This window comes from Molothrus ater, chromosome 26 (assembly GCF_012460135.2).
Source record: "Molothrus ater isolate BHLD 08-10-18 breed brown headed cowbird chromosome 26, BPBGC_Mater_1.1, whole genome shotgun sequence".
In the NCBI taxonomy this organism is placed as follows: Eukaryota; Metazoa; Chordata; class Aves; order Passeriformes; family Icteridae; genus Molothrus; species Molothrus ater.
The window spans coordinates 3333137-3360222 of record NC_050503.2 but is presented as its reverse complement, the minus strand read 5'-3'; the positions used below and the strand labels follow the sequence as shown (position 1 = coordinate 3360222).

Sequence of the window (27086 nt, the reverse complement as noted above, 5' to 3'; positions counted from 1 at the left end):
CAAGGCTGGGGCTGTGAACGCCTTGCATAACCCATTTACACAGCACAGCAAGGCACTGGGACCCATCCACCAAAGCACCAGGCTGTCAGCACTGCCACCAGACCTGGCACCACCTCTCTGGGCACAGGGCGGCCACTCCAGCCCTGCTTTGTCCCATGGCAGGCAGGGACGAGCATCTGCCTGCAGAGCAAGGCCATGGCTCAGTCCTGTGCCCAGAATGAAGCTCCTCAGGCCAGCTGGGAGCTCAGGGCAGCTTCTCTTCAGCCCAAGGGCTCTGCTGCCTCCCCTCCAGGGCAGGAATGCTGGCAGAATGCCCCTGAGATCAGAAGGGACTCCCCACCAGATCCTGTCCTGGCCCCAGCTCTGTGCCCAAAGGCCTCACACCTTTGTTCTCTCCAAGCATAAAGGGCAGGAAAAAAACCAAATAAACCTAGAAAATCTGCTTGGAGAAGTGTGAGACACACAAACAGCAGGGCCTGGGGGGACTCCTCAAGGCTGGGGCTGATCCTTGAGCCCACAGCCACAAGAGCTGAGGAACTGTGGAGCAGGGCAAGGGGAGAGTGTCCCTTACAGTAGAGCAGTTGTTTAATGATGATATTTCAGTCTGTTAATAGTTCAGTTCAGAATGGACTGGCATGGAAATGTCATTAAAGTCCAGCAGTGTCCTCCTTACCAAAAGCTGCAATATGAACGTAAATTACTGAAACTCTTAATTAAAAGTCCTGAGTGAATGCAATGGTGTGGATTTGGAAATGGTTGCATCCTAATATTTGCAATGTTGTTCTGAATCTCTCCAGTGACTCTCCAAAATCCTCAACTTTGATTACAGTAATTGCTACCGTGAAACCCAGGTTGCTGCAGGCTCTGCAGAGCAGGGAACTCCCCTCCCTCCCCTCCCTGAAGGTTTTACACCCATTGAGCTGCATCTCCTCAGCAATTAGAGGGCAGCCAGAGCTGGCACCAAACCCAGACACAGCATCTGCAGCCCAGAGGGTCAGACAGAGACCAGAGTCCAGAGGTGGAAAAAAGAGAGAGGAATCATCTTTATTTGTGAAGTGTTAAGAGATGGAACAGTTCAATGCTAAACCAGCAGTAAAGGTGTTAGACTCCCCTGAGCACCTGTCTGCTCACAGGCCCCCGAGTCACGATGGCTCAAGCACAAAGCACAAGCACAAAGCTGTTAAACCTTAAAACCACCCCCAGCCCCGGCTCGCCCTGCCCCTCCCCACTGCACAGACATGAGCAACCCTTGGAATAAGTTACAGCAATCATTTATCCAGCATCCAGCTCCTGGCTGCACAGTAACCAAGAGCAGCTTGGCAGGAGCTGACCGGGAGTGTGCCCGACAGGGACACGCCAGGAACGAGCCCTGGCCAGGGAAAGGTGCAGCCTTGCTCCTGGTGATGCACTGGGAAAGACACAAAAACCCCTTCCTGAACCCCCGCAGGTCATCTCCCAACAGCCACCAAAGCAGCTCCTCCCTCACCCCCACAAGCAGGTGGGGCACAGCTGCATTGCCACCCCCCCTCCCCACTCTGTACCAACATGAAATAACCTAGGACAGAGACAGTCAAGAGACCCAGACTACTAGGGACAAAGGATTTACATTTTACAGGTAGAAAAACCCTCCCACGACTCTTAAAAAAAAAAAAAAAAAAAAAGAAGTGTATTTTATATTCTACAACTTAAAAGTTTCCTTAGAAAGTGAAATAACTGAATCTCAAGGACGCACTAGAATATTCCATGGTGCTATTTTACCAAAAAAAAAAATTTAAAAGAAAACAAAATTGTCCAGACGAGTTCTTCATCTACACATCACCTGGCAGGAGAGAAAGAAAAGCCAGTTAGATAAACCCTGCTGCACTGGGCTGGTGGTAGAGCTGGGCCAGAAGGGGCTCTGGCTTCTCCCAGAGAGCCCCAGCAGGCTCAGACCTGCAGCTCCTGCCCCAGGCACTCACCTGGCCTCTCTCAGTTGGCGTTTCTCTGGCGGACGTTCTTGTCCTTGTGGTTTGTGGCATTGCTCTTCCTGGGGAGGGAGAAGGGAGGTGAGGAAAGGGAGAGCACAAAGCTCCCCCAGCAGCACCCCTCAGCCAGTAATGTCCAAGCAGAGGGTGCAGATCAGATCCCAGAGCAGGGTCAGACACTGGTGCCACCCCAGGGATGTGTGGGGACGTCAAATGAACCATGGTGGGACATCTCCCCCCACTGAGGATTATCCCACACTGTCACAGACAGCTGTTATGAAAAAATCTTTTCTTTAAGATTTTTTCTTCCTGAGAAGCTGAGAGGCCTCAAGAACAAAATGCAAACAATGATTATCTGCTGCTGTGGAATGCAACAAGTAAATCTTTGACTGGCCCATGTTGGATGTTTGTAATTAATGGCCAATCACAGCCCAGCTGGCTCAGACAGAGAGCCTGAGCCACAAACCTTTGTTATCATTCCTTCCTATTCTATTCTTAGCCAGCCTTCTGATGAAATCCTTTCTTCTATTCTTTCAGTATAGTTTTAATGTAATATATATCATAAAATAATAAATCAAGCCTCCTGAAACATGGAGTCAGATCCTCGTCTCTTCCCTCATCCCTGTGAACACCATCACACCACACCAGCCAGCTTTTATCATTGCATAAAGCTTTTATCTTTGGAGCAGATTCCCTGGCTGGATGAGATGTACCAGTACAAATCTGGCTAAATAGGAACAGGCAAAGAAGGTACTCACAGTGGTGCAGAGCCTCCATCATCATCTTCACATTCAGGACAGCACAGAAAATAGAAAACAAAATATAAATAGTCAGGGAAGAGGACATACAAAGTGACCTCTGCCTCCCCTTAAAGCAGTGGGGAGTGCATTCCAGGCAGCCATTCCTCACCATTTGAAACTGGGGAGGGCGAGATCCATCCCCTGTGCTCACCCCCACGGCACCAGGACTTGGGATGGCTCCCAGATCCCAGCACACTCCCAGCAGGTGAAGGGGAAGCCAAACAGGATGTTTCAGGAAGGAGGCTTTAAAAGCAGCAGCAGCAGCAGGAAGCCCTCCTCCCTCCCCACACACAGGTTGTGCTACCAAAACAAACACTGCACACACCACGTTCTGAGCAGCACAGCTAAGGAAACACCTCTGCCAACACGTGCCAAGCCCTGCAGCCTTTCACCAGCTCCCTGAGACCTGCCACCTCCCAACAGGAGGCTCCCAGGTGTCTCCTTTGCTCCCCATCACCTTTTCTCCAGCCCTGGCTCCCCTTCAGTCCTGGGCACCAGGATCTGCCCGTGGCTGGTGAGAGGACAGGGACAGACACATCTGGAACTACCTTTACTCACCATGAGAGGTGGCACCCAGCAGCACAGAAAGGAAGAGTGGACAGGTAACACCAGCAAGGATATCACCCCTAAGACAGGCCAGACTGTCCCCATCCCAGGCCAGACTGTCCCCACCCCATCCCAGCAGGGTCCAGCTCACAGGAAGTTCTGGAGGGAATGTGTTATAGGAGCCTTCTTGAGCCAGGTTTAATAAGCTCTCAGAGGTCTATAACACACCCAAGGTAGCTCAGCTACCTTTGGAGGCATAAAAATCAGCAGGGTGGCTTCTGTGGCAGTGTTGGAAACAAAAAGATTTAATAAAAGGCAAAATAACAAACAGAGAAAAACTAAGCCAGGTGCAGGAGGTCCTTGCTCCGGTAAAACACCTCACAAAAACATTAGTTTCTTTGTTCACTTTTTCTAGTAAATTGCCCAACCTGGACTTTTTGGTTTCTGTCCAATTGGCCATCCTGAAGTTTGAGGTGAAGCCTCCCAGGCCTAACGAGGTGGCTTTTTTCACCTAATCGAGGAGAGAAACTTCTGGGCTTCTTTCCTTTTTGAGGGGACAAAAGGGAGTTTTGTCACTCCATCAACAGGAAGCACATTCCTATAGGAACTGGCTCAGACAGGTCTCACTGTCACCCCTCAGGAGGGGCAAAGCTACAGAGATTTTGGGGCAGAAAAAAACCCAAATTATACCAGGGAAGTGGGGGCAAAGCTACAGAGATTTTGGGGCAGAAAAAAACCCAAATTATACCAGGGAAGTGGGGGCAAAGCTACAGAGACTTTGGGGCAGAAAAAAAACCCAAATTATACCAGGGAAGTGGGGGCAAAGCTACAGAGATTTTGGGGCAGAAAAAAACCCAAATTATACCAGGGAAGTGGGGGCAAAGCTACAGAGACTTTGGGGCAGAAAAAAACCCAAATTATACCAGGGCAGTGTAAAGCCATGTGTGGTTATCAAAGGGGTGTGATGCTGTCTCCTCATCCATGAGCATTTGGGAACTTGAGCTCCTCTTGCCAAGGAGCATCAGGACATTTCAGGACATTTACCTGTCTGTGAAAGCATCTCCTACAGCTCTGACAGATCAGCATCCCACAGACCTGGACTGATGGCACCACAAACCTGATCACAAAGCGTTTTTGCTGGGAGATGCAGCTACGACATCTTTAGGACAGGGGTGCCAGAGGGGAAAACACCTGCTGGTTTCAACTGCCTGGAGTGGAATTCCAAGCCCTGCAATCAGGGCGGGGATCTGACATTTATTCCCTGTGCTGCTCCTCTCCCGAGCCTGCTCCTGCAGGGGGCCGGGGGCTCCGCAGGGTCCCGGGCAGGAAGGATGCAGAGCATTCACACCGCATTGTTAACAGCATCAGATAAAGGAGCTGACACAATGCAGATCCCCGGCGATAAGGAAAGGGAGGAGCCGCTGCTTCCAGAACAGATTAAAGATAGCACCGGGTCTTTTGAGATCCAGGATGTGCTGATGTGATGACCCAAAACATCCTGAACTGAACACAAGTTCAGCTGAGCCCGGTTTTGCAGAGCCACTGACACAGCTCTCAGCACCACAAAAGCTCTGGTAATTTATTTACAAACCACCTTGTCCAGAGCGGGAGCTGCCAAAGCAAACCCAGCCCTGCAGACACTCAAGCAGAGGAACTGGTGAGACAAAGGGTCAGGCTGACCTGCTCAGAATCCTCTCCTGCTCCAGATCTCACTGCAGCACTGCCACAAACAGCGCAACTCCAGGCAGCCTCACAGCTGAATCACAGCCTGGTTCCTCAAAGGCCCTCAAACCACCCTTGGTCTGAGAGAGGGACCTCAGAACCAGCCCTGCAAGCTGCAAACCACTTGATCTTCCCACACTGTTTGGTGTGACTTCAGGGTTTACCCCAGAACCTCGGGTCCCTCCCCTGATGATTCCCTGCCAGGTGTGTCAGTCACCTCTCCTTTCCCCTCCCAGCACTGTCTGTCAGTCCTGGAATTCCAGAAGGAGTCTGGAGTGTCCTAACTCTTTGTTTCTATTGTCTCATATTGTCCTAATTGAAATAGTCCAAATTATTATTACTCTAATTATATTACTATTTTTATAGCATATAAATTTGTAAATTATATATATATAAATTTTATCTATAAATTCTATATATAATTTTATAGATATATAAATTTCATATATAACTTTTATAGAGATATATTTATATATACATTTATATATAAAATTTCTATATTTTTATGTATAAATATGTGTATAGATATATAAATATGTAAATTTTAGATCTTCATATATATATGAATTTCATATATATATGATTTCATATATATATGAATTTTATATATATAAATTATATATATAAAATTCATATATATAAAAATATATATAGATGTATATAAAATAAATAGATAAAATATAAATATATATAATATTAAAATTCATATAAATATAAAATATGAAAATTTATATATAAATATAAAAATATGAAACTCCACATATAAAATTATAAAAATATGGAAAATTAATATATATAAAAATATAAAAATTATGAAAATTCATATATATATATATAAAATTCATATATATATATTTTTATAGACATATAAAAATCTTTAAAATGTTAAAAACAAGCGAGATCAGGCATTTTTTCACCAAAAACCCCATCTGCCTCTTACCGTCAGGAACCTCATCTGGCTTCCTCCTCTTCTCGTAGATGAAGATGATGGTGACCAGGACCAGCACCTCTGCCACGATGCCCAGGAAGGGCCAGAGCGCTGCCAGGCGGCTGCGCACGCGCAGGTTCACGGTGGCATCGCCCGTGCCCAGCGAGTTGGTGGCGTTGCAGAAATAATCCCCCGTGTCCTGCTCGATGTCCAGCTTCAGGATCCGCAGCTCGGTCTTGTTGCCGCTGGATTTGATGATGTACCTGCCAGAGGCGTTCTCCAGGCGCTGCGGGCAGGAGGGATGGGGGAAAATGGGGATTTATAGGGTCGGGTGTTCGCAAAAATTAAAATGAGTACTCTGTGTGTTGTGTTAGAAAGTTATGCTGTATTGTGAAAAATTATTGGCTCTCCACAAATATTAAAATTAATATTGTATGTGCTATGTTAGAAATTTGATCGGCTCCTCACAAATATTAAAATGAGTACTCTGTGTGTTATGTTAGAAATTGTGCTGTATTGTGGAAAATGATTGGCTCTTCACAAATATTAAAATTAATATTGTATGTGCTATGTTAGAAATTTGATTGGCTCTTCACAAACATTAAAATAAGTACTCTCTGTTATGCTAAAAATTGTGCTGTATTGTGAAAAATGCTTATTTTATGATTGGCTCTTTGCAAACATTCAAATGAATACTCCATGTGTTATATTAGAAAGTTATGCTGTATTGTGAAAAATGATTGGCTCTTCACAAATATTAGAATTAATATTCTATGTGCTATGTTAGAAATTTGATCGGCTCCTCACAAATATTAAAATGAATACTCTGTGTGTTGTGTTAGAAAGTTATGCTGTATTGTGAAAAATTATTGGCTCTCCACAAAAATTAAAATGAATACTCTATGTGTTACGCTAGAAATTATGCTCTATCGTGAAAAATGCGTATTTTACGATTGGCTCTTTGCAAATATTCAAATGAATACTCCATGTGTTGTGTTAGAAAGTTATGCTGTATTGTGAAAAATGATTGGCTCTTCACAAATATTAAAATACTCTATGTGTTATGCTAGAAATCGTGCTCTATTGTGAAAAATGCGTATTTTATGATTGGCTCTTTGCAAAAATTCAAATGAATACTCCATGTGTTATATTGGAAAGTTATGCTGCATTAATCTCTTTTAAGTAGTGTGGTAAATATACCACAACTTTTAGGTAGTGTGGTAATTATACCACCACTTTAGGTTGTAGCATAATATTAAAATAGAAACTATGCTATGTAAGATACTTGTTGTAACTAGCTCAATGTAAAAAAATGTGTTTTATGATTGGCTCTTTGCAAACATTCAAATGAATATTATACGTGTTATGTTATAAAGTTTTGCTGTGTGGAAAAATGGGTATTATAGGATTGGCTCTTCACAAATATTAAAATGAATATTACAAGTGTTTTATTAGAAAGTTATGCTGTATTAAGAAAAATGCGTATTTTATGATTTGCTTTTGGCAAATATTAAAATGAATACTCTATGTGTTATGTTAGAAAGTTAGCCTGTATTAATTTTCTTAAGTACTGTGTGTCCTTTTTCAGGCTTATTTTGCCCAGAGAGAGGTACCCAGACTGTTCCTAACTCTTTGTTTTTATTGTCTCATATTGTCCTAATCCAAATTGGTCAAATTTTTGTTACTCTAATTATATTACTATTTTTATAATGATTTTATTACTATTAAACCTATAAAATTTTAAAAACAGCTGATTGGCATTTTTCACAAGGAAGGAGAGGGTGATGGGTTTCTCTTAGAGCTAGGTTTTATGAACTTTTAGAGAACTTATCACACCTGAGATAGCTCAGCTACCCCAAATGGCTTAAAATTAGCAGGATGGCTTTTGAGGTAGTGTTGGAAACAGAAAAAAAGTTTAATAAAAGGCAAAATAACGAAGCTCTTACAGAGGAAAACTGAGCTAGAACATCCCATAAAAGGGATTATTTCTTTCCTTCTCTTCCTTTTCCAGTGAATTACCCAGGTGGGACCTCTTGGCCTCTGACCAATTGGACAGCCCCAGGTCTGAGGCGTCTTTGTACCAAATTGGGAGAGAAATTTCTGGGCTTTTTGTCTTTTCAAGCATTAAAATAATAATTTAGTCACTCCATCAACAGGGAGAACATCGGGGCAGTGCTGAGAAATCCTTTTTTCTGGGGAGCACTGAGCTTTGGAATAACTCTGGCGCCACAAGGACAGGGCAGGAGGGGAGAAGGAGAAAACACCAGCACTTACCCCATGCCCACTTTTGTGCCAGGACCAGGTGGTGACAGCAGGGAAGGAGGGATTCTTGCAGGTCAGCACCCCTGTGTCCCCCTCATTGCCATGCTCTGACTTCTTGTACGCCATCACCTGGGGGGGAACTAGGCAAAAGGGGGAAAAAAAAAATTAAATTCGGACATCTCATTATAGAAATCACAGAGATTTGTGCTTCTTGCAGCTCACCTCAACAAAATCAGCCACCCCAAAATCTCAGTCAGGTTGCTCCTCTCACTACTTTGGCATTTTTTAAAGAGCATCAAGCTGCTTCAGGAAAGGCTCAGAGAGATTTGTGCAGCAGGTTTTGTCCCTCTGTGCATTATTCCTGTGGGAACATGCCCACAGAAGGGTGGTTTGATGCCAGATCTCAGGGCTGGGAGCAGCTTTTTCCAGCTGAAAAGACACTTTCTGCTTTAAAATCACCTTTCAAGCAGAAATTCAGTTGTAAATATGTGTTCCAAATGCATCTTGTTGACCTTTCAAAGGCATGTGAATGGATGGTGCTGTCAGTCAGATATATTTTAATGGTAAAGATAGAAAACTCTACCAGGACAGGGGGTCTGGACCATTATGGAGCAGCATGATGCAAAATCTTCCCAGGGAGTTTTTGGGTCTGTTAGAAATGGGAATTTCAGTATAAAAGCAATGCACCTGTCAGCATACATAATGGGAGTCCCACTTGTGGGAATTTGTTTGATTGTTTGCATCATGTATGAAATATATGAATATGCAACAAGCTATTGCTTTTTAAAGTGTCGTTTAAAACACTTTTTAATTGGTGTTTTGTGGAGGCCTGGTTGCAAATAACTTGTACAGTGATTAGCTCTGAAATATAAGCTTTTTTATTTAGTCAACAACCTCCAGCAAAGTGTTCAGGAGGTCACAGCTTCCCCACATCCCCTCCTCAGACCCCAGGAGCAAAGGGATGAAATTACCAGAAATATTCACTTGTCCTCTGATCTGTGGGTTGGCTTCAAAGATGCACTCGTAGATGCCAGAGTGCTCCTCCATCGTCCCCTCAATTCTGCCAAAAACAGGACTCAGGTAAGCACAACTTGACAGCAAAATTTAATTTATCCAGAGATTCTGACCCTCCACACTTGGGGAATCACACACACAACAGCATCAGCAGCCTCCTCCATAGGAAATTTCTGTCACTGTAGAAAGAACACGAGCAGACAGCGCTGCTCTCGAGGTGAAGAAGAAAAGGGAAGTTTATTTTCTGACTTTAACATTTGTAGTTTTTTAAAAGTGACAGTGGATTGGAAGGTGACAGTGCCACCTCTGCAATGACACTGGACAAACAGTCCATCAAATTTCTTCTCCTCCATAAAAGAATGCAAAACAATGAGTTATTTACAGAAAGTGTGTGAGAAAGTTTGCTACAAGAATGTCAACATCAGAAGGCTTAGAAAAATCTTAAAAAAAAAAAAAAAATCAGAACAACCAATGTCCCCCATTCCAGCAGAATATTTATGTTGCACCGTGTACCTACAGCAAGCCAAGCCTCCTCACACACTGAGGGTGGCAGAACAGGGCTTGATGCTCACCATGTCTATCAAGTTCTGATCACTGTTCCAGCTCAGTGAAACACATGGCAAAGATCACCCAGGCCGTGCTGCTTTGGATTGATCCCCTCACAGAGGAAAAAAAAACCTCACATTCTCCTTCCTGTAAAGCTGCTGCAATGAGATTTAGTGGATTATGCAGCCCAGCAACAAACATCCCATTCTGCTGCTCAGTAATACCCACTCGAGGGAAGGGGCCCACACTTTGTCCCATGGCTGCACTGGGACAAGGAGCTGTTTGTTGATTCTGCCCTGCACGGCTCTTCCCACTTCCAAAAACCACTCAGCTGAGGAATTGAGGTCACACGAGGGAGGCTGGGTTATAAATACTTTAATCCTTGTTCAGCTCCCTGTTGCTATGGGGAGACAGGCACGTCTGCAGTGCCACACAAAGGGACATGATGCCTCCACAGCTGCTGGGTCACTGCCAGCCAGGCCTGAGTGTAATCAGAAAGGAAAGCTCACTGCACTGCCACAATAAGGCTGCTATTCCTGCACCCAACTCCTTCTGGGACCCTGGGAAGGGAAGCTCCAAGTAGAATTTTTTTTTATTTTTATTTTTTAGGGTTTTCTAAGCCTTCTGACGTTTACGTTCTTGTAACAAACTTGCTGTAAATAACTGATTGTTTTGCATTATTTATAGAGGAAGAGAAATTTGATGGACTGTTAGTTTGTCCAGTGTCATTGCAGAGGTGGCACTGTCACCCTCCAATCCACTGTTACTTATAGAAATCTATAAATGTCAGAAAATAAACTTCCCTTTTTTCACCTTGAAAACAGCAGTGTGTTGTTCTGTGTCCTATAGTGACAAACTGGAGCCTCTTGCTGGTGGCCTGCCCAGAGCAGGGTTCCTTCAAAGCTCTGGAACGCTGAACAGCCAGAGTCCAGCTGAACACCTGCTTAAAATCAGGAAATCTCTTTCTAAGAGGATATTTGTGGCACAAAACTGCCCCTTTCTCCTCCTTTTCGCTGCCCATAAAGGAGAGTGCTGGGCCTCACCAAAACTCTGTTAACCCCACCCCATCAACAGAGCTGCAAGAACTCAGCCCTGGTTCCAGCTGAAGCAAACACCAGCTGCTTTCTGGGGTAAAAACCCTGCCTGTGCCCAGGTTCTGACCTTGCCCTGACACTCACATGTAGCTGGTAGAAGCACCCGAGTTGTTGTCCTCCTGCAGGGTCTTCTCCTTGTGAATCCACTTGTGGCCAGTGATGGGGAGTTGTGGTGCAGATATGCTACAGCTCAGGGTCACCTTGTCAGGACCCACAGTGACATTAGTAACAATTTCTGGACCTGCATTGATAAAAAAATTGGATTTAAGTTAACCCAGGGTACAACAGAGCTGACGTGGTGCCCAAGAACCTGCAACGCAAACCCCACAGAGCTCCTTGTCTCTATTCCCAGCTCCCACTTACCTTCACACAGCTCCCTACCACACCTGGCCAGCAGCAGGGTGTCCCCAAGGGCAGCTGAGCAGCCCTGGGATGGCCCTGCAGCTGCTCCCCCCCAGGAGCAGGCTGGCTGCTGAGTCCTGCACCACTGGAATGTCCGTGTCCCTGCCAGGGCTGCAGCCCCAGTGCTCAATAAGCAATGGAAAAGGTCACTCTGAAGGGCAGAGCACGGCTCTGCTGCTGCTGGGAGCCACCACAGAGCTCGTGTGCCAACACCTCCCAGCACCTGAGCAGCTCCAGACACCTGCAGGGAGCACAGAGGGCAGCCAGGACCCTCTGCAGTGAGACAGGATTGCGTGACAGCCCCAAAGGGTTTGGGGAGAAAGGCTCCAGGGAGAGCACAGAGCCCTGGCTCCGAGAGGTCCTGGGCCTCCTCCATGTGCCAGGCAGCAGTAAATTATGCAAGCTAAGATGACTCAGGCATTTCTACTCGTAAGAGGCTGTCCGAGAAGGCAGCTGCCATCAGCAGCACCACTGCACGGCCCCAGTGCCACTACAGCCCCTACCCTCCCACCCCATTCCTGCCAGGTCTGACAGGCACTTGGCATTTCCTCCGATCCAAATGCCACTGGAAGAAGGGTCCTGCTGGAGCTCTGCACTCCATTCCTGCTGGAAAGGCAGCTCTCCTAACTCCAGCACTCGCAGGGAGACCTCAGCAGGATTTTATCCCCCTCCCAGTTTCTAGCTCTGGAAGCAGCCTGGGTGCTGCAACACTGTGAGTGGGAACCTGTCACAGACATCCTTTATGGAAAAATCTTTTCCTTAGGATTTTTCCTCCTGAGAAGCTGAGAGACCTCAGGAAAAAAATGCAAACATTGATTATCTGCTGCTGTGGAATGCAACAGGTGCATCTGGGATTGGGCTCATGTGGTTGTTTCTAATTAATGGCCAATCACAGTCAGCTGGCTCAGACAGAAAGTTTTTGTTATCATTCCTTCTTTTTCTATTCTTAGCTATCCTTCTGATGAAATCCTTTCTTCTATTCTTTTAGTATAGTTTTAATAGAATATATATCATAAAATAATAAATCAAGCCTTCTCAAACATGGAGTCACAGCCTCGTCTCTTCCCTCATCCTCAGACCCCTGTGAACACGGTCACAGGAACCCAGCCACATCCACAGGACAAGCAACACCACCAACACTCAGGTGTCACACAGACACGGCCATTTCAAAAACGGTTGCATCTCAGACCTCAAAGCAAGATTTGTTTTTTTTTTTCCCCCACCAAGAGTCTGGGTTCACCAGCACGGAAGCGAGCTGAAAGCAGGGCTGCTGCAAGGAGAAGGAGCTGGATGAGCTGCAAGGAAGGGCTGCTGGTCAGTGGTGGTTGGGGAAGAGTCGACCACAGAATGAAGGTTTAATTCTGCAGCCAGGCGCTCAGGGAAGCAGCAACTTCCAGGTTCTTTGGCTCCGGAAAAGGCGCGGGATGGCCGGAGGGCGAATTTTTTGATCGGGGAGAAGCCACAACCCTTTTTGAGCAGCGGGTCAAGTCACAGGTAGTGGTGGTGGTTTGGGGGGACATCAACACAGGGTGGGAGTCTCTGACTTCTACAGCTGGGGTGGGAGGGTGGGGAGAGCTTTCAGGACACGGGTGCGGGGGTGAGCACGGCGGGAGACTCGAGACACCGGTGTCCGAGCAAAGTGCCAAGGCCTCGGCGTGCGGCCACTCACGTTCGATGACAAAAACGTTCGCCTGGGAACGGATCCACTTGACTTTGGGGCTCTTCGACAAGTGGTTGCGGTCGGGGTCGTTGCTGGCCCTGCACTCGTACATGCCCGAGTCGTCGGCCGTGAGGTTGGCGATGGAGATGGTGCTGGTGGAGTGCAGGTTGTAGGTGGCGTTGATTTTGACACGGTCCTGCCGTGCGCCATCCCAGAGCTGGGCATGGGTCTCATTGGGGTCGTTGCCCTCAAACCACCACTGGATCTCGGGGATGGGATTGCCAATCGCCTCGCAGTACAGCTCCACGCTGTCCTGAGCCAGTCTCTTTTGAGACAGCGGTGACTTTATAAAACCAGCTATGAGTTGGAGAGGTATTAGTGCAAAGTGTTAGTGCAAAGCAAGAACTCACCTTCCACCAGCAAAAACAACCCTCGGCGGCTGAGCAGAGGCTGCAAGCTGTGTGCACATCAGTGTGCTCATCCCTCCCTCCCCTCCGCACTCTGAGCTCTGCCTGGCTCGCTTGCATTCTGCATTTCCACTGCAAAACCAGCACTCAGTTCGTGCCACTATCCAAACTGGATGCCCCACCTGCTGTGAGGGACAGCCCAAGGCCCCTAAGCACAATAAAACCACTCAATTTGTGTTTCAGGGGCTTATGCAGCCCCCACATTCCCCAGCCTGGTGCTGCACAGGTCACCTCAGCATGGAAAGCTGGGGACAGCAAGGCAGCAGGACCCTGAGCCCCCTCAGAGCCAGTTTTATGAAGACAACTGCGGTGGGAAAAGAGCTTCAGTGAGCCCCTGTGGCCTCAAGAGGAACGTGTCTGTTCCCCCTCACTGCACAGCCCTGGGCTGCCTGACTAATTTGGAGCTGGCCGGGGTCCAGGCCCCCCCCTTGCTGAGCCATGGCACAGCCACACGTACCAGCCACAGCCACACCGACCAGCCCACACCCTCCTTCCATCCCTCAGCCCCTCAAAGTGCCCAGCAGGCACCCCTGAGCACAACCCCGAGGCCAGAACTTTTTTGGGAGAGGCAGAAAGTCTCGCAGACCGCAAGATGTCACGAGGCAGGTGAGGAAAAGTGTAAATTTGTTGTCATACGAACAGAGAAATCTGATTTTTCATCTCGGGCAAGACCAGCCTGCAGAGCTGAACTGGCAACCAACACAGCAGAGGCACAGGCAGCAGCTGCAGGCTGGAATTTGGGTGTTTTTCCCTCTGCCCTTGCAGCCAGAGGGTTCAGTGCTGGAATCAGCCAGTTCAAAGGTCGGTCCCTACTGGAATTAAATACCTGCAGTGCAGCTGCCAAACAACCTCGGGCTCCAGGGCAGCAGCCCCAGCTCCAGGAGCCCTTCCCAGGGCGGGCAGGAAGGGGGAGGCTCAGCAGCTCCACTTGGAGAAAAACCATCAGGCACAAGCAGAGCTCACTACGTGACCCAGCCCCAGCCAGATTTCAGAAGGAGCTTGAGACACATCCTTCCTGTACTAACAGGCACCCCAAGAACCTTCCAGGAATTAATTAGCTCTGTTAAAAGCACTTTGTGATTGCACACAACCCTCCACGGATGCACCATGACGTACAGGCACAGAGGAACTGGGCTTAGAAGAAGTTTTTGGGGGTTTTGAAAGCCTGGAGATGTTTTAACAGGAAATCCTAAGAGGAAGAAATCAGTGTCACAAACCCAAGTTTGCTCAAACTCTAGAAAGACACAAGTTAGCCCGTAAGCTAAGCTTGATTCCTAGAAAAATTAATTCCATGTTTTTTAAGGAAAAAGTAGCTTTTCTTACTAAAGCTATGAAAGTTTTGAAGAATAAGCATGGCTGAAAGAGAAAGGATCCCTCATTGTGGGGTGACCAAGCACTCCTAGGAGAAAGCAGACACCAATTTATCCAAGCAGGAGGTTCAGGGGTACTCAGAGGTGTTATGGGATGGGGCCATCAGCTGGGTTCCACCCCCAGAACCACGCCAGAAGGGTTTTTTCCACACCACAGCCTTGTGATCAAACACTCCCAAGGCTGCCAAGCCCTGGAACTGCCCACAGCACTTTGTGTGAGCCCGTCTGCTGCGAGCGCAGCCCGAATTAAAGCGGGAGCTGGTAAAGATCAAGGGGTTTACAGCTACAAGGTGATTACTGTACGCTGACAAAATAAGCTCTGCAAGGTTATTTGCTCCGAGTTAGAGGGTGCCTCGTGCAGTTCAAACAGGTTAAAAGGCTCCAGCAAGCAGCAGCAAGCACCACTCACATTCCCGTGGGATTAATGCCCTCCCTGGGCTCTCTGGGCTCAAGAAAATGCCTGTGGAGCTCAAGGTACAGGAGAATGACCAGCAGAAAACCACTGGGATCGATCAGGGGTGCTGCCACATTTTCCAGAGAGCGAGAGGCTGCAAGTGGGGCAGTCCAAACAGGTTAAAAGGCTCCAGCAAGCAGCACTCACATTCCCATGGGATTAATGCCCTCCCTGTCCTGAGCAGGAAATCCCAACCGTGGGCTCTCTGGGCTGGGGAAAGCGCTTGTCCAGCCCAAGGTACAGGAGAATGGCCAGCACAAAACCACTGGGATCCCTCAGGGCTGCTGCCACATTTTCCAGAGGGTGAGAGGCTGCAAGAAGGGCTCAGCTCCCAAAGCCCAGACGCTCCCCACAGGGCTGAGCCCGGATGCCTCCCCGGGCACGGCGCGGTATCCGAGCCAGCAGGACAGCAGGGGAGGCAGGGAGAGAGCAGATAACATTCTCCAGAGTCACCTTCAGACTAAAAACAACCTCTCCCCCCGCAGAGGGAGGAGTCCCCGGGGTGCTCACAGCAGTGGGACGTGCTCGGGGTGGCAGAGCCTGGCCAGAGCCCCGCTGGGTCCGTGTTCCTGCCTGGCCTGAGCTTTGATTCTCGGTTTGGGAAGGGGATCGTTGAGGATCTAACCCTTTTTCTGCCATTTAAAAGAGCTATAAAAGCTGCCCTTAAGCTTTGCACAGCCAGGTCAAAGTCAGGGTCCCTCCCCCTGAGGGCACAGAGTCCAGACACAAACTGACCCATGCTCTGTGGGGCGAGCTGCTACGCAGTGTGCTCCATAAAGCCAAACCTAAACCTGCTCAGAGGCCAAACCCCATTCTCTAAACCCCAGTGTGCTCCATAAAGCCAAACCTAAACCTGCTCAGAGGCCAAACCCCATTCTCTAAACCCCAGTCTGCTCCATAAAGCCAAACCTAAACCTGCTCAGAGGCCAAACCCCAGTCTCCAGCCCCTAATCTCCATAAAGCCAAGCCACTGATGAGAGGCCAAACCCCACTCTGCTCCCTGGAGGCACCAGCACAGCTCCACACCAAGCCCAGGCATGGCCAGGCAGGACATGGGCATTACACAACTGATGGGCCAGCTCGGTTTTTCCAGGGTTTTTCCCATCCAGGGCAGGAATTGCCTCCTCCCCATCCCACTGGTGCCAGTCCCAGGCTGGAGAAACCCTCAGGAACCCCTCAGGGGCACAGAGGGAGCGGGATGTGGCCAAGGCGGGCAGCTCCAGGTGAAAATTGTGAGGTTTAGAAGGAGGCTCTGCCCTGCAGAATTAAAACGCAATTCTGTAAAAAGAAACTATTAGAACACACACTTTCCATGACCCACACACTCCTTCAGTCTTAAGGTTCGGTTCTACCGGGCTGAATTAAGTGCAAATAGGCTACAAATTGTTTAAGAATTCAAAACGCCGAGCAGCCAGGACCAGCGACCGAACCGAGCCTCTTCCATCCGCACCTCGGGCACGGGGAGAGCCCGGCCGGGTTCGCCGTGAGCTCCTCCCAAACCTGCGGGGGTGAGAGGGGGAGCCCAGCCCCGGGCAGAGCTCCCGGTGCCCACCGGGGGCTGCGGAGCCGCCGCCCCGCACCGGAGCCGCTCCGCCCCGCGGATTATCCCGAACATCTTTAAGGTTTTTTAAAGCCCCGGGGGGGACTCGTCGCTGCTCCTCAGCCACGGAAACCGGAGAAGCGGCTGCGGGGAATAAACTCCTGGGTGTTCCTAAGGAGAAAACAACCCAGCGCGGTCCCGGTCGCTCCTCCGGTTTAAGAGATCACCGGGCACGCGGCGCATCCTCCGCTCGATCTCCGGGACTGCCCGACGGCTGCGCCGAGCCCAGCCCGGCCCGGCCATGCCCGGATAACCCCAGGGCGCCTCCGCTCCCCCGGCCCCGCCCGCCGCGGACGTGCCCCGCCGCAGGCGCCCGCGCCGCCGCTCCTCCCCCCACACCCGCCGCTCCCGGAGCCGGCCCGGAGCCCACCCGCGGGGCCGGGATTCTGCCCAAGCCCCTCGGAGCCCCCGCGGAACGTCCCTCGGTCCAACCCCCCCCCGCCAACCCCCCGCCACCCCGGTCCGCCTGAATGGATCCCCCCGCAGCCCAGAGCCAGCCCGGCTCGCCCCGGTCCGGTCCGTACTTGTCCCCGCGGCGCCGGCGGCCATCGAGCACAAGACGAGCAGCGCCAGGACCGCGCGCGTTCCCGCCGCGCCCGCCGCCATCTCCGCACGCGCCCCCGCCGCGCCGCGCGCGCGCTATAACCGCGACCGGGGGCACCGGGGGGAGGCGGGGCCACATGGAGCACCGCCCCCTCGCCCCCCGCCGCTCAGCCAATTGCGCTGCGCTGCGCCGCGCAGACCCCGCCCATTCGGCGCGGCGCGGCCAATCAGAGATGAGATCGCGCCGAGCGCCTTCTCTTCTCTCCTGGCCCCGAGGGCAGAGCCGGTTCGGGCCGGTCCCGCCCGGCCGCGCCCACTTACCGGGACAGCCAATGGGAACGCGCCTTGTGGGCGGGGCTGAGGGTCCCGGGGGTGCCCCCGGTGCGGCCGCTGCCCCGGGCGGGTCCGGGAGCGCGGAGGGACGGGGGGGAGACGAGCAGGCCCGCACGTGTCCGTGCCTGCCGAGCCGGGGCACGCACGCACCGGGGGCAGCACCGGGACGCGCACGCCCGCCAGGCCATGCGGCTCCGCGTGGGCAGAGTCACGGGGGAGCCAGCGGGGGCTCGGGCAGGCGGGTCCCCGGTGTGAAAAATGCGTATTTTATGATTGGCTTTTGGCAAATGTTAAAATGAATATTATATGTGTTGTGTTAGAAAGTGATGCTGTATTAATTCTCTTAAGTAAGTGTGGTAAATGTAGTTTTAGGTTATAAAAAATGTTAAAACAGAAACGATGCTCTATGTAAGATACTTTTCTTTAGAGAAAGGACTCGCAGCGAGATAGCAGCCACAGGACACCTGAATCTTTCAGACAAAGAGAATTTATTGCCCCATTAACAGAAGAAACGAACTTCTTCCCACCTCGAAGGCACTGTTAGGATTCAGAGGAAGAAGTTGACGATGACCAGAGAGAATCCTGTATTTGAATGGAATTTATGCATCATGCATAAATATGCAACAGGCTGTTGCTTTTAAGAGTTAATTTTTTGCTAACTGTGTCCTTTTTGGGCTCGTGCTGCGCAGAAAAAGGTACCCGGACGTCCGTAACTCTTTGTTTCTATTGTCTCATATTGTCCTAATTCAAATTGTCCAAATTATTATTACTCTAATTCTATTACTATTTTAATAACCATTTTATTACTATTAAAATTTTAAAACCAAGTGACTGGGCGTTTCTCCCACCGGGCAGGTCCCGGAGGTTGCCGGGGGCACACGGAGTGAGGCTGACAGCGGGATGCGTGGGAAGGGAACCGGGCAGCGCTTCCTCAGCGCGGGGAGTCCGGCCCGGACAACGGGACAATGGCTCCTGCGAGGACACCGCGGCCAGGACAGAGCCCAGAAAAGGAGCCACATTAACAGAGGATTAACCCTTAAAAACAATAACCTGTTGCATATTCATACACCTCATACATGATGCATAAATTCCATTCAAATACAGGATTCTGTCTGGTCATTGTCAACATCTTCCTCCGAATCCTCAAACTGCACCTTTGAGGCAAGAAGAAGTTTCTTCTGATAATGGAGCAATAAATTCTCTTTCTCTGAAAGATTCAGGTGTCCTGTGGCTGCTATCTTGCTGCGAGTCCTTTCTTTAAAATAAAGTATTTTACATAGCACAGTTTCTATTTTAACATATTTTTATAACCCAAAACTATATTTACCACGCTACTTAAGAGAATTTATACACCACAACTTTCTAACACAACACATATTCATTTTAATATGTGCGAAAAGCCAATCATAAAATACGCATTTTTCACAGTTTTTAAGCCGTTGCAGAGCAGTGGGATAAATCAGGCTTCTCCGAGGGGCTGGGCAGGCAAAAACCAACAGGGCAGCTGGGCAAAGAGGCCTCTGCAGGACAGCAGATTTGTCTCCAACTCTTCGCCATCCCCTGAGTGAACTCTTGTCTGAGTCAGCCGCGGGGTTCTGGGCAGGGGGGCAGGAAAAGCCAAAACAACGGGGCCATAGGCGCCAGTCCCCACCAGGGGATCCACGGGGATCTGCCAGCTCCTTCCTCCCATTTCTTCCCCATGTCCCACCCGCCCTCATCCACTGGCCGGGCTCCCCCTGCACTGGGGGGATTTGCAGAAATTCGGGGGGTATGGAGCCCATGGCATCCATGATCTGGGTAACCCCCAGCATCCAGCATCGGGGAGGGAACTGGCCACAAAGAGCCAGCAAAGGGCACGGCCATGCAGATTTGGGGTGCACAGAGCAGCCCCCCAGGAAAGGAAGGAGAGGCTGGCTATGAACAGGCACCCAGGGCTGCTGCTGCTCCGTGCTGGGTGACCTTGGAAGCCGTTTGCCAGGCCTGAATAAAGCGACAATAATCCTATTCACCTTTTAGCCTCATTTCCTAAGGCAATAAAGCACATGCCCTCGCCGCGTGCAGGCGCAGGTGTCACTCAAGCCCTGATCCCATTTGCACGACTCCAGCCGAGGGAAGTTTTGCTCATTACCCCTCTGATGAGCTTTGTGCAGCAGGGGCAGGAGCTCCAGGCAGGCTCTTTGCCAGGGCCTGGCCCTGCCCTGGCTCCAAGGCTGCTCGCCCCAGCCCTGGGCTGGGAGCTCAGCACAGTTTGGGGAGCTCCCCGCAGCCTCCTGAGCTCACATGTCCCAGCCAGTTCCAGTCTGTGGGTTCAGGGCACACCCAAATGGGATCAGAGCAGCCCTGGGCACCCGTGGGGCGCCCTCAGCTATCACTGAGCACAGCCAGGCACTGCCCAGGCAGGTCTGCTGCCTCAGAGGAGGCAGAACAAACACCTTGTGGAGGGTTTGGCCCAGGCAGAGACTGAGTGCTGGCCAAAGCTCCAGGGCAGAGGCACTGAATGTTGCCCAGGAAGGGCAGAGATGCTCTCCAGACCAGAGGTAACCCTGCCCACTCTGCAAGGTGGAAAGAGGGTTACTGTGAGACCCACAGCTGCCCCAGGAGAGCAGCCAGCCCATCCACCCACTGCTCCATGCCAGTCCCTGTCTGATACAAATCCCTTGTAGCCTGGGCAGAACCTCACTCGTGCATCACAATCTTTCCCTGGAAGAACTTTATTAAATAGTGTCCAAAAAAAAAAAAAAAAAAACAAACCAGAAGCAGAAATACTCAGCATGACCCCATCCCTCTCAGCAAGTTAAAAACCACAAACAGATCATCCCCACATGGTCAGTGCTGGCGGCTTCTGGGCAAGTCCTCCCTGGTGCCCCTCTCCTTGTGAACACAGCTCCAGCATCATGGGCAGGGAAGGCAAAAGGGTCCTGTGGGACAGCCCAGATGGCTGCAGGGTGAACCTAAAAGGTTTTGAAAGCCAAGACAGCACTCACATGTTGTTCCCCCACCAAAGCAACCACTCACCACCCCCACAAGTGCCCCAAACTGCTCCTACCCCATGGGGCTGAAGAGAAGCTGAACAGACCCAAATGAGGGGCAGCCAACACCAGGCCTGGTTGTCACTCCTCAGCCAGGCAGAGCCACCAGCACCTCAATTTCTGTGGATTTGTGAACACCCCAACACAGCTTCCCCCTCTCCACCAGCCCTCTGGAAGTTTATAAACAGGGGGTTTATCTTTTCCTACAAAGACAGCGATGGGATTTCCTTTGCAACAGCAGAACAGTCTCCCTGCGAGGTAGAGAGTTAATTTCAGGGCTGACAGATCCTAAATTCAAACCGGTTTGTTCTAGTTGAGGTAAAATTCAGTAGTTTATAGTAAGTTTTGCAATGCCAGAGGCCCATCAAGATTCCTCATTGCCGGAGTCATCCTCATCACCGTAACAGCTCTCTGCTTCCTCCTCCATCTCATCATCCTCATAATAGTCATCGTAAAAGAGGTCTGAGCCCTCATCTGGGGCTGGAGTCTTGGTCTTCACACAGTACTCAGCCAGCGTGGTGGGGACCTTCACTCCATCCCGCTCAGCATCCACCTTGGTGCCCAGCACCTGCTTCCTGCAGGGTGAGAAATGGGAGGTGAGAACAGAGCTCTGCACCACAGCCCTGCAGAGTCTGTGTCCTACAGGATCCCAGGAAGATGAAACAGGAAAGCCTTATAAATATGATTGCCTGGCAAAAGATTTTGAGAATATGGAAACCGTAAGCGAGATTGAAATGAAAGCAAGCTTTGAGATACCTCAGTTACTGAACAACTGGAAAACAATGGCATGGCCAGCTGAAGGTGATCCCCTTTTGATGAAACAACACCCTCTGCCTGCAGACAGGTCTAAGGGTCAGAGCAGACCCTGCCAGCTTGGCAGAAGGGGCCCAAAGAGGAGTTTTTAAGGTTTAAAATGTAACACAGTACGGTAATGTAGTGATTCTTACAGGCTGTATGGAAATGCTGTAGGATTTGTATCTTGTACTAGATTGGTTAGTGAGAATCAGAATATTCAACACAGAAGATGATTTATTGTATTGTAATGGGAACCTCACTCTCTTACCCCTTTTACTCTCTTACCCTTTTTACTCCTCTTACACCTTTTACTCTCTAACCCCTTTTACTCTCTCACCCTCTCATCCTCTCTCCCCCTCTCTTCTCTCAGTCCTGCTCCAGCTGTGGCTGGCAGCTCTCAGCAGGGCCCTGCACCCAGGCCCTTTGCAATAAACCCTGACACTCCCCCATCCCAGCACAGCCAGGGCTGCCAGGCCAGGCTCAGCACACACCTGATGATGTCTGTGTACTCCCGGTCCTTCCCTTTGCTCTCCTTCCACTTGCGGTACATCACCGAGGCATCCACGTTGGCTGGGGAAAACGTGTTGGGCTCATTCAGCAGCGAGATCACACTCAGCAGAATGGTTCTGGTGTGGATAAACACGAGTAGGTCAGAGCTGAGGTGGCTCAGCAGCACCCCAACAGTGCCAGCAGCCCAAAACCTTGTGCTGTCCACAGCAAGAGAGGTCCCAGCAAAGGGGAGCAGGACGGGCAGGGAACAGCAGCACATGGGCTCTTGGGCTTATACACTGTTGGAACTCAGTGCATCCATCTGGGTGTCCAAAGTTGCCAAGAACGCTGACAGGGGGGCTAAGACCCTAACATGCAGCCCAGAACACCTGGGGATTTGATTTTGACCCTTGGAGCAAGTTGCCAGCTTTGTATGAGGACATGAAAGTCACACAGGTTTGAATAGTGTAATAACAAAATAATCACAGGGTGAAAATGTAGATTTTAGGATTTTTGGTATGGGGGTTGTGGGGACAAGATGGAGGAATCTGGGTGTGTCTAGCCTTTCCTCTTCTTCTTGTTCTCCATTTTCTGCAGTGATGTTGGCACTTTGGGATTGGTTTAGAGTAGAAGTGCACTGTCTAACATGGGTGATAGGTATTGGGAATTAAGTGTAATTATGTTATATGTCGTTTGTAGTATAAAAAGACAACACTGCCTCGGGGGCGGTCAGAGTGCCTGTGGCTGCCCTGCTGAGCAGACCTTGGCTGGGCAGAAAGAAAATTTTATAGATAAGAATTAATAAACAACCTCAAGACCGAAAAGTGAAGAGTCCAGACTCGTCCTTCAGGTGCACGAGCCGAAGCAGAGACATCCTGCACATCTTGGGGCAGCAATTATCAAACAGCAACCCGAGAATACACAAGCTCTGGCTGTTCTTCAGCCAATCCAACAGCCTGAGAGCCTTCACCAGCCCCCTGGCACCTCCTGTCCCCAGCCTCCCACGCTGCCATCCCCCCAGCCCTCACCGCACGTTCTGGGTGGGGTTCCAGCGCTCCGAGGGCAGCTCCCCACTCTGAGGGTCATCCACGGGCGGGTGCAGGATGGAGATGCAGACATCACCTGTCTGAAAGCACAAGAGAAACAGGATCCTCAGGAGCTGCTGCCCCAGGATCTCCTCACTCGCTCTTCCCTTTGGCTGGAGCCAGGTGAGGCAATTGTCACACACACACATTTTATGGAAAATCCTTTCCTTAGGATTTTTTCTCCTGAGAAGCTGAGAAGCCTCAGGAACAAAACGTAAACAATAATTATCTGCTGCTGTGGAATGCAACAGGTGCATCTTTGATTGGTCTCATGTGGTTGTTTCTAATTAATAGCCAATCACAGCCCAGCTGTCCAGACTGTCTCGGTCAGTCACAAGCATTTGTGATCATTCTTTTTCTATTCTTAGCCAGCCTTCTGATGAAATCCTTTCTTCTATTTTTTTAGTATAATTTTAATATAATAAATATAATAAAATAATAAATCCAACCTTCTGAAACATGGAGTCAACATTCTCATCTCTTCCCTCATCCTAAGACCCCTGTGAACATGGTCACAGGTGACCCCAGCTGTCCCTTCAGTCCCATAGAGGGACACAGAAATGGACAGGCACCCTGTGACTGCCAGCTCTGTACAGGTCAGGCTGCCCAGTGCCCAGCAGGCTGTGCCCCTGGCGTGGGCCCCAGGGCCAGGCACATTGCTCACCCTTGCAGCCACTCTTGGCATAGGCACAATGTCCCCAAGCGTGGGAGCCATCAGGCCTGCAAAGCCTGGCTGAGCTGGAAGCTGCTCTGGGACAGCAAAGGGCTGTCGTGAGCTCATTAGTGATGTTCCCTGTGCCAGGCACTGAGTGTCCAGTGCCAAAGGCTGGCAGTTGCATCCAGTGCCATCACAACAGAGGCACACGTGTCCACTGACTGTCCAAGAGCCCCCTTGCTGTCCCAGGGGACCTACCTCGTAGATATTGGGGTGCCACATTTTGGTTAGGAACCTGAAGGCAGGAGGAGAGTAGGGGTAGTCGATGGGAAAGCGGAGACGAGCCTGCGAGGGAGCAATAAGGAGATGTGAACACCAGCTTGTGAGAAGGGAGGGATGGAAATCACAGAGCCTCTGGCAGGTCTGGGGAAAAGGAACCTCTGCCAAGGCCAGCTGGGCACCTGCTGGGACAGAGCCTCTGCACCAGGCAGCTTTGTGGGCAGAACACAGGGACATGGGGGAGCCTCTCACCACACAGAGTGGGGAGAGCAAAGGGGCTGTGAGCAGCAGCAGCTCCTTGCCCCCCATCCTGCCCACACCCCCTGTCCAGCAGGGCCCTCTGCTGCTAACCCAGTGCTCTCCAATGCAGAGGAGCCAGGGGGAGCTCGTGGTGCTGGGAACCCAGCACAAGCCCCACGGCAGCACACAGAGCCAGGCAGAGAGTCTGGGTCACCCCCAGACCATGGCTGTACCACTGGAGGAAAGGCTGTTTACTCTCCAGAGTTCACAGGAAGGAAGCATCAGGTGTTTGGTGCTCTGATGAACGCACCAAATCTAAAAATAGCCTGTCACTGCTGAGAAGAGACCCAGTCCAAACTGGCCGCAACGCGCAGCTTGGGGGCTAAAAATAAAATCACATGAAGCTCAGGCTGCAGCCCAGGGCTCCAGCAGGGACACTCAGCCACCACCAGCTCCTCCCACAGCTGCCAAACCCCCAGGGCTGAGATTGGGCAAAGAGGGGCTCCCTGTCCATCTCTGAGTGAAGCCTGAGGGGGCACAGGGACCTACAGCAACATCCCACAGTGCTCAGAGCTGCTGCCCCAACCCACCCGCACCAGGAATCCAAAAAGATGGGGGCAGCCTCTCCCTGTGTGGCTGCACAAATTCCCAGTGACTGATTCAGCTTTCAGCTGTTTCCAGGCCCTGGGAGCAAACTTCCAGATCAAGACTCAACACAACAACTCCCTGAACGTTCTTTGCTCCCTCAGTTCATGTAAAAGAAAATCCAGACACTGGATTGGGGGGTGGGAAAAGGGAAAAGTGCAGTGGGGGCCGTGCAGTGTGTGTAGAGTGCAGGGCAGTGACACTCAGCCCCTGCTGGGCTCTGGCCAAACAGCTGAACATGGCAGAATAATCCCCTTTGTTGTGTCAGAGGGGATCAGAACAAAACCAGCCGAGGCAAAGCGATGCCAAAGAGGGCTTGGACAGCAACAACCCCAACCTGTGTGTACAAACAGGCTGGGCAATACTCTGCCCCTCCGCTCTCCTCTTATGCACAGTCTCACCAGCACCCTCAGTGCTGAGTTTGGAAGCTCTCAAGCACACAACAGGAGAATGAGTGGCTGAAAGGGTGAGAGTTCAGAGGGTTTCATGCCAAAATGCTGTGGGGAAAAAATCCCTTCACTTCAGTGAAGAGATGAAACCTGGCTCTGAAGCGTCAGCTTTGCCAGCCCAGGAAAACAAACACAGCTAACCCTGGGTGACTCACCCTGTGCATCCCCACCCTGACAGCAACAGGATGAAAACACAAGAGCTCCGTGGAGGAGGGAGGATGAGAAAGAGGAAGAAAACAGCTACACCAGGTTGCACAATACCTGGGAAGAGCACACACACATCCTGCCGAGGGGGGACTGCGCAGTCAGGCCAATAAACACCTTTTTCCACCCCAAACCAAGCCACGACGCTCACTCCCTAACCCAGCTCCCTGCTCCCACCCTGGGCTGTCTCTGGCTGCACTCGGGGGACTTTTATTTCTTCCCTGGCCTGGTGGCAATGCCTCTGATCCCCTCCAGCAGAGGGAACCTCAGCGACCTGGAGCCCACTGTCCACCCTCAGACCAGGGAGGGCATGGGGGTGGTTGAAGCCCCCCATAAGGGGACCCTCGGTAGAAGGTACCATCTCCCTGCCAGGACCACCCCGAAGCCCCAGGGACCCCCAAGTGTCCAGTGAAAATCCCAACTCTCCCTCAACTCACCCCTAAGCCTGGGAGCAGCTCTGTCACGAACCCCACACCCACCTGGGACACCCACAGCCCCCTCACAGGGTCTCAACCCTTCCCAAAACTGAGAAACTCCTTCCCAAACACGCAGCACATCCCCGACACCGCCTGCTCCGCCTTCCCCGCCGCTCACCTTGAAGTATCCGCCCTCGTAGTGTGTGTCCGGGGGTCCGAAGATGGCCACGTCCCAGGTGTACAGGTCCCCTTCGTCCACCAGCCCGACCCGGAACCCCTCCACGGGCTCCTCCTGCAGCCCCTTGAGCTCCAGCAGCAGCGCCTTCTGCGAGCTGGGCACGGCGGGCCGCGCCATGCCGGTGTACCGGGGCTCTCGGGGGGCGTTCGGCGGCACCGGGGCCACGCGGGGCACGGCGGGGGCTGGAGTCCCGGTAGGGGCGCGGCCACCGAGGGAGACGCCCCTACGGGTGTTGCTGACCAATCAGAGCGCGGGGTGGGGCAGGCGGTGGGCGGGGCAGCCCCGCCGATGCCCACGGCGGCGCTCCCGGTGGCACCGAGCGAACCCAGCGATGGGCAGGGCGGCTCCCCCGGTGGCACCGGCCCACCGAGCGAACCCAGCGATGGGCAGGGCGGCTTCCCCGGTGGCACCGGCCCACCGAGCGAACCCAGCGATGGGCAGGGCGGCTCCCCCGGTGGCACCGGCCCACCGAGCGAACCCAGCGATGGGCAGGGCGGCTCCCTCGGTGGCACCGGCCCACCGAGCGAACTCAGCGATGGGCAGGGCGGCTTCCCCGGTGGCACCGGGCCCACCAAGCGAACCCAGCGATGGGCGGGCGCCCCGGGGCTCCCCAGCACACAGAACCCCGGGCAGCCTGCGGGTGTCACAGCTGTACGACGATTCACAGCAGCAGAATCTGCTCAGCTGAACCAACGACGCCTCTGGCATCCCCGGCTCGCAGCTCGCTTTGTGTCACATCCCGTCAGCTGTGCCTGCGTCAGGAGCCGCCACCCGCAGCCTCACCCAGACCAGCCCCACGTCCTGCCTGCAGGGAGCAGAGCATCCGCCCCAACACAATTTCTAAATCGAAACGGCCA

General features: G+C 51.2%; 2 protein-coding genes across 4 annotated transcripts; both read right to left on the bottom strand.

Annotated features, from left to right (window-relative positions):
- Nucleotides 1-1019: 1019 nt before the first annotated feature.
- On the bottom strand, nucleotides 1020-17480 carry BSG (basigin (Ok blood group)). 2 transcript variants are annotated; one of them, XM_036399365.2, is made up of 9 exons: nucleotides 17354-17471; nucleotides 12948-13295; nucleotides 10961-11117; nucleotides 9194-9282; nucleotides 8235-8362; nucleotides 5973-6246; nucleotides 2723-2747; nucleotides 1959-2026; nucleotides 1020-1819 (listed from the first exon to the last, which is right to left on the bottom strand). In XM_036399365.2, exons 1-8 carry the CDS (start codon nucleotides 17433-17435, stop codon nucleotides 1969-1971), a joined length of 1161 nt encoding a protein of 386 aa, XP_036255258.1. In that variant the 5' UTR covers nucleotides 17436-17471; the 3' UTR covers nucleotides 1020-1819; nucleotides 1959-1968. The 2 variants fall into 2 exon arrangements, with proteins under 2 accessions (XP_036255258.1, XP_036255257.1); XM_036399364.2 differs by lacking the exon at nucleotides 12948-13295 and having other exon boundaries at nucleotides 17354-17480.
- A 2938-nt stretch (nucleotides 17481-20418) lies between these two features.
- On the bottom strand, nucleotides 20419-26713 carry CDC34 (cell division cycle 34, ubiqiutin conjugating enzyme). 2 transcript variants are annotated; one of them, XM_036399586.2, is made up of 5 exons: nucleotides 26170-26713; nucleotides 24017-24103; nucleotides 23047-23144; nucleotides 22021-22155; nucleotides 20419-21309 (listed from the first exon to the last, which is right to left on the bottom strand). In XM_036399586.2, exons 1-5 carry the CDS (start codon nucleotides 26344-26346, stop codon nucleotides 21099-21101), a joined length of 708 nt encoding a protein of 235 aa, XP_036255479.1. In that variant the 5' UTR covers nucleotides 26347-26713; the 3' UTR covers nucleotides 20419-21098. The 2 variants fall into 2 exon arrangements, with proteins under 2 accessions (XP_036255479.1, XP_036255478.1); XM_036399585.2 differs by lacking the exon at nucleotides 26170-26713 and having other exon boundaries at nucleotides 24017-26139.
- Nucleotides 26714-27086: the final 373 nt, after the last annotated feature.